The 6955-nt window shown below is 40.6% G+C and overlaps 1 protein-coding gene and 1 long non-coding RNA gene across 2 annotated transcripts; both read left to right on the top strand.

The window, feature by feature from the left end:
* Positions 1–243: 243 nt before the first annotated feature.
* On the top strand, positions 244–1051 carry LOC149168672 (uncharacterized). The gene is made up of 2 exons (XM_089424948.1): positions 244–792; positions 959–1051. The coding sequence occupies exons 1-2, from the start codon at positions 244–246 to the stop codon at positions 1049–1051; spliced, it is 642 nt and encodes a 213-aa protein (XP_089281074.1).
* Positions 1052–1966: 915 nt separating this feature from the next.
* Positions 1967–3169, top strand: LOC149168671 (uncharacterized). The gene is made up of 2 exons (XR_016259337.1): positions 1967–2672; positions 2704–3169. It is a non-coding gene; the product is annotated as an uncharacterized LOC149168671 (long non-coding RNA).
* The last annotated feature ends 3786 nt before the right edge of the window (positions 3170–6955 follow it).

Here is a 6955-nt window from a genome sequence, read left to right as displayed (position 1 = left end):
GGAGCATATGATGCAGCCATAAAGGTACCACAGCTTGAGAACTTTACATCCCCAAAGTTCGTCCCGAATGATGCTAGTGAAACAGTCAACCCTGGTTCTGGTATTCAATGCCCGGAAGATGCCTCCTTGCCCCCAAAAGTGGATAAAAGTGATAAGCGGAACTTGGGCATAGCTCCACAAAATGATATCGCAAGCATGGATGAGCTAAGGAATTATGAGTAAGAGCATTCCAAAGAAAATTTGATGGTCTGCTTGGATTATTGTGGATTTGGATTTTTTCCTTGCCTGCAACAATTGCAACTTTGGGAATCTTCTTCACTTGGGTTATCTGAGATATCTGCGAGCATAAGCTCACATGCATTAGAAGAAATACCAGAGGAAGGTACTACTGAAAATGATGTTCAGAGTAGGATCACGGATTATCTCAACATTCCTCAGAATGAATATAGCATGGTATTCACTATGAGTAGAGGCTCTGCCTTCAAATTTCTTGCAGAGGCATATCCCATTCACCAGAATCGAACGCTGTTAACCATGTTTGTTGATGAAAGGGAGTCTCTTAACTGGATAGCTCAGATTACCAGAAAGAAGGGTGCCAAAATACAAAGTGCTTGGTTCAAGTGGCCAACACTTCGGCTGTGTAGTGCAGGGCTTAGAAAACAGCTCGAACACGAGAAAAGAAGGATAAAGAATTTTGCAAAAGGACCCTTTGTGTTTCCTGTCCAGTCTAGGGTGACTGGAGCTAAGTATTCTTACCAGTGGACGTCTCTACCAAAGCAGAACAGGTGGCATGTATTGCTTGACCAGACACTTTGGGTCCAAAGAATATGAATTCTCTTGGATTGTCTCTCTTTGAGCCAGATTTATATTATCACGTCCTTTTACAAGGTATTTGGTTCAGACCCAACAGGTTTTGGATGTCTTTTCATAAAAATTATTGTTCTGCGGGTGTCTCCAGAATAAACCAAGTGCAACTGGAACTGGAATAGTGACAGTTTCTCCTGAATACGTTAGTAATATTCCAGAGGGTCGTGATGCTACAATGCAGTAGGGATTCTTTATTCAGGAAAGGGATGGAAGCATTTCCACAAGTCTGAGTTTTAACTTTTTCTTTCTGCAAGGAAACCAACCAGGGGCAGAATTGTTGGAAGGAATGGACCTTCTCATGGAATACATAATATGGGAAGGGCTGATCCCATGGCCGATGGTGGAACTCATCATTTGGGTCCACATAGGCATCAATTCTTCTGGTTATTACAGTGATCATGTTGGGTCCAGGCCCCATGTTTCTACAAATACCATTGCTACTGCCAAGACTGAAAGAAGTGGCTTTGTTGTTTTCATGGATGGTACTGTAACAAAGATGATTTCAGAATATCTTACCAGATGGAAGGAACTGCCTAAAGGGGACACTACATGGGAAGAAGAACATACCTTGCAATACCCGAATTTGCAATTGCTTGAGGACAAGCAATGTCAGGAAGGGGGGACTGTAATGTCCTCTTCTAATTAATTTTCCCAAGGGATAACGAAGTAGCCTATCCAACCCCATAGGCTATAGTCATTTGTAAAGGGGGGAACCTATTATTGATGTTCTTGGGACAAAATTGGATAATTTGAGGTAATTGGGGAAAACCACTGTTGCGAACATCTCGATAACATCCCGATTTTATCTTGAAATCACGATTTTTTGGCCTAGCCAATGTTTGCCGAGTTTTACCAATATTTTGATGGTATCTTACTTTTGCCGATGTTTGCCGATTTTTACTGATATTCTCCCGATTTTTATGATTTTTTGGTTTTCCGAACCATTGCCGATTTTATCCCGACGCCGATGTTTGCAACATTGGGAAGAACTTCTGATAAAAACAAAATTTGGGGAAAAAAGGAGGGAAACTTGTTAGCCCCTCAAATTAAAATTAGAAGGGAAGACCCCAAAGGGAAACTATGGAAAGGAGAGAGGAGATTCATTTTTTTCATCATGGATTGTTGGTATTTCTGACTTAGTGAGCTGAGACTCTTGAGGGTTTTAAGACCCCTTTCTCTGATTGGTTTCGGTGGCAAAAGATTCCACCCTAGCCAATCCCTCTCTCTCTTTACACCACTAAGCATTATTTCTGAGGCGTCATTCATCTATCTGTGGCATTATCTGGGCAGCAAATGACTCTTTTGTAGGTCTGTCTGTGGCAGCGAGGGTTCTAGGGCTCTATCTGACAGCAACCCACACTTGGGACAGTTCCTGAAGGCAGTAGCCGATCTCAGGAAGTTTTCTGTGGCAGCGTTTGGTGGCAGCATAGGCTCCTGACATATTATGCTGGGCAGCAAAGGTTTAAAAGCCTCTAATCTGAGAAATCCTACTGTGGCTGCAAGCCATTTCTGTAGCATTTTTATGGAAGTGACACCTATTTAAGGTCCTACCTGGGCAGCTAAGTGAAGTCTGTGACACCAAGGGTCCAGAGGCAGCGAATCATCCCCCTGTGCCATTATTTGCGGCTAACTGTGGCAGTGCAGGAGCCTGAGATATAACTAACGCAACCATCAATCTAAGAAGCCTTCTTTGAGACAGCAAGGTCCCACTGAAGCTCTGTCATCAGCCACAGACTACCTCTGCAGTGTTACTTGTAGCAGTGGATCCCTTTGAAGATTAAATTAGGCAGCGGACCCTTGCTAAGGTATCAATCGTGGCAGCGGACCCTTGCTAAGGTATCAATCGTGGCAGCAGAACCTTTCTGAGGATCAACTGGGACAATGAATCCTTGTTGGAAGGTCAATTGAGACAGCGAATCCATCTAAGGGTCAATTGTGGCAGCGAAATCCCTTCTGAAGACTGGTCTAGGGCAGCGAGGCTTTTTAGGGCACCTCTGGATAAGCAGCAAGGTGTAATCTGAGCATTGAAAGGCATTGTTAGGGTATTTCCTGAGGCAGCAAGGAAACTGATGATCCTTGTGAGTCGAATCAGCCAAATGCACACTGCACTGTTTGTGGATAGGATTAACTGGTGTCATAACCCTTGTGTAAATGGCTGGTGCATTCAATGCAAGGTTGCAACTGTTTATAAACTTATGAATGCTGTAGAGCTGGTGTAGCAGATTGAAAAGTTGTAGCCTGTTATGTATTTTTGGTATTTCTGGTGAAATCTACTACTTGATTCCATTGTTTGTGCATTTAACATCATCTCTATTTGCAAAAAATTGAAGGAATACTATGATACTAGCTACAATACAAAATTTGTCATGTGCTTTTTCCAACCCTAAGGGATATTACAAAAAGGGTAAGCACAGAAAGGAAGAGGTTGGGTAGATTTTTATGAGTTGAATGGTTTATGAATGATAACATAATGGTAAGGGAATGGTACAACTGTACAAGTGGCGATTCAAATCATTTTCCCATATTCTTGGAGCTCGCTGCCATGGGGGGAAAGCCACCTGATCATTTTAAATTCAATCCACTTTAACTAGAAGATGAGGATTTGGTAATTTAATAAAGAGCCAGTGGTTTCCTTACAACAGAGGGCTTATAGAATCTACAGCCATCCAATTTGAAAACTATCTGAAGAAGATCAAATAAGTTGTTGTGAAGTGGTCCCATGAGAAAAAAACTCAACAATGAGGAATTAAAAGAGTTTGAGAGTCAATTGGAGGGTTCATACTTTCACGATCTTGTTAATTATACAGATGAGGATCATAGGGCTTGGCAAGTGGCCTGCAAAAAAGGAAAAGAGTACTATTGGAGGAAAAGGAGGCAGTTTGGAAACTTAAAAGCATTGCCCTTGAGTGATGAGAATACCAAATTTTTTTCATTGGTCTGCAAACTATAGGAAAAATGTGAACACCATATGGAAAATGCAAAGGCCAGGTGGATTTATGGTTTCAAGTTTCAAGGATCTAGCTAGAGCAGGGGTGGATCATTTCAATGGTATCTTTAAGACAATAGAGCTACAATAGTTGAGGTTGTTAAGATGGCAATTTTCTTTCCTAGCTTTGCCTCTAAAGAAGACTGTCAATTTGATGGTAGAATTTTCTAAAGAAGAGCTTCAGGTGGTATTGCACTCCTTCCAAAAGGATCAAATCCCAAAACCAAGCAGCTAGCCTGTTGAATTTTTTTCTCGGGTTCAATGAGATGTTAGAGAAGGATTTTTTGGAGTAATTGAAGAATCTAGAACTTCCAGTAGGACTTGGTTTCTTTTAATGCTACTTTCATTGCTCTCATCCCTAAACTAGATAACCCCCAGTTTTGAGGAGTACAAACCTATTTCTTTGAGCAATTGCATTTACAAAATTATATCAATGATTATTGCAAAAAGGATAAACGTTGTTCCATTTAAGACAACCTCGCAGGCGATAGTTTGGGTTTTTGGCTAGCATGCAAATTCATGAAGCTATTGGTGTTGCCCACAAGGCCTTCCACTCTATCAAAACCAAAAGGATGCCTGCTATGGCAATCAAGGTTGACCTTTCAAAGGCCTGTGACATTGTTAGTTGGATCCACTTGCCATTAATGCTTATTCACTCGGGGTTTAATCTTATGTTTATTCATTGGATCATGAATTGTGTCACCAGTCATTTTCGCATTTGTAATCAAAGATTTTGCTTCGAAGTTCTACAAACCCGGGCAAGGTTTAAGGCAGGGTTGTCCTTTCTCACCTCTATTATTCCTACTTGTGCCTAAAGATCTTAGCAAAGCTCTCCTTGAGGCAAAAAATTTGGGGCCTTTAAAAGGTATCAAAATAGGTAGGACCTACTTGATTGGACCGAAACCGAAACTGGCTGGTTGGACAAGGCCATGTATCAAATCAACCACAAACCTGGCCCAAGGTACTAAACCAGTCAGTCCTCTCTTGAACCAGCCAAGCAGGTCAGTCCACATGGACCCAACATGTGCAGATTTGAAATGGGTCGATAGGCAGGTATTTTGTCGCTGATATGTATCGCACTTGGTGCTATTTTGATATATTCCCCCTTACATGGCATATATATGAGCAAACTTTGCATATTTTGTCTCTAATGTTTTGGAAACTTAAAAATATTTTTTCATTAAAAATTAATTGTTTTATGTATTTTTTAAGAAACTGGTTCATTATATCCGATTCCATTGAAGTCCAAGTCAAAACCCACTTTGAAAGGTGGTCAGTTTGAAGACCAGTTCTGAGTTTTAAAACTATGCCTCAAACTCATGGAGGTTCTCAATCTTTACTATACTGCAATTGGTACACAATCCAATGTAGGGAGATCTATTATTTCTTTCATGGAGATAAGTGAGGAGTGTAAAAATTTCTATTTTTCCCACCCCGGTTTTCAGTTTCACCTTATTTATCCCATATAGTTAAATGCCCTTTCCCATATCCATACATTTAACAACTGAAAAAATAAGTTTTTGCTGAAAACACAAATTCTGGAAATTTTACAGAATGCTGGAAAATGCATAAATAAAAAATCAGCAGGTACAAACAGTGATTTAACACATTTGAACACATTGATTTTTGGTCAATGTGACCCTGGAAAAACCCCCTACAACTCTTGGGGAAAACCGGTTTGAGAGCTCTTCTTTATTTCTAAAAATGCCTTTTTTACAGTGAGAAATATTCAGCAAAAAATCAGCAGGCAAATTTACAACTTATCTCTTTTCCCGTGCCTCACAGCAAACTGGAAATTACAACAAACAGGACAACAATAAATGTTGTACGGCCTCCTCGATTTTTGTGCCCACTTTCAACATTAAATGTTGCTATACTAACTGCAATAAATGCATTGTACGGACCCCGATTTGCGTGCAAAAAAAACCATCAAACTGCTCCTCGATTTCTGTGCAAACCACTCCTCGATTTCTATGCAAACCAACTGTAAGGATTTCTAGAAAATCGTGCCAAAATCTGCCTTTCACTATGTGCTGAATCAGCTGTACAAATCTGCTCAACTGCTGCCTTGGAATATGTGCCAAGCTGCTGTCTCCTTCTCCTCCCTGCTCAGAAATCTCTCTTGCTCTCTTGCTCTCTCTCTCTCTCAATCTGCTCATGAAAGAATGAATGATCTTTTCCTCCTTTTCCTACCTTAATCCAACCCTAAGTGACTTTTGGGTGATCCCTAAATCCAGTGGCTGAAATAGATTGAGATCTATGGCTGAGATTAAATGCTCATTTAAATCTCACTTTCTATTTTTTAATTCACCCCACTTTAATAAAGACCCACTTAGTCATTTATTTCCAAAGTCACTTTTCCTTTCTAATTTTACATTGACTTTAATAAAGTCACTTTAAAATTAGACTTTAGTAACTTTATCACTTAAAGTCACTTTTAAATTAGATTTAACTTTATAAAAATTATAAAGTCACTTTAGGAGAAAAATTAAATTCTTTTGGACACTTTTCCCTAGGCCAAAGATCAAAACCTTAGGGAACCACCTGTCCTCCGGTACCAAATTTCAACACTCCCTCATACCAAGGAAGGTGTTCCTCACCACACCCATCTTGTCTCTAAAGTAGTCATGCTTGCCCCGTGGTAAGGCTTTGGTAAGAATATCTGCAACCTGCTCATCAGTGGGAATATACTCAAGCTTCACAGCGCCCTTCTGAATACAGTCTCTGATGAAATGATATTTGATCCCGATATGCTTTGACCTGTCATGAAATATTGGATTCTCCGTGAATTTAATGCAACTCTGATTATCACAGTAAATCACTGAAGGTCTCAACGGCTGACCAAATAAGCCAAACAACATCTTACGAAGCCAGATGGCCTCACAACTAGCTAGACTGGCTGCCATATACTCTGCTTCCGCTGAACTCAATGCTACTGACTGCTGCTTCCGGCTGAACCATGACACTATTGCTGAACCCAACCCAAAACAGCACCCTGAAGTGCTCTTCCTATCAGAAGCACAACCTGCCCAATCAGAATCAGTGTAACCTGCCAATCTCACTCCATCCCCTGCCTGTAGTCCAGACCATAATCCACTGTCC

This window comes from Pinus tabuliformis, chromosome 4_2 (assembly GCF_031772625.1).
Source record: "Pinus tabuliformis cultivar Carrire ecotype Pingquan chromosome 4_2, CPIR1, whole genome shotgun sequence".
In the NCBI taxonomy this organism is placed as follows: domain Eukaryota; kingdom Viridiplantae; phylum Streptophyta; class Pinopsida; order Pinales; family Pinaceae; genus Pinus; species Pinus tabuliformis.
Note: the sequence above shows the minus strand (reverse complement) of the source record. Positions and strands in the feature narration are given on the sequence as shown.

Excerpts from the sequence above, each read along its gene's own strand:
- LOC149168672 (XM_089424948.1), top strand. The coding sequence starts at position 244 with ATGGTCTGCTTGGATTATTGTGGATTTGGATTTTTTCCTTGCCTGCAA. Across the intron at positions 793-958 it reads CAAAGCAGAACAGGTGGCAT|AATAAACCAAGTGCAACTGG; the intron begins GTATTGCTTGAC and ends GGGTGTCTCCAG.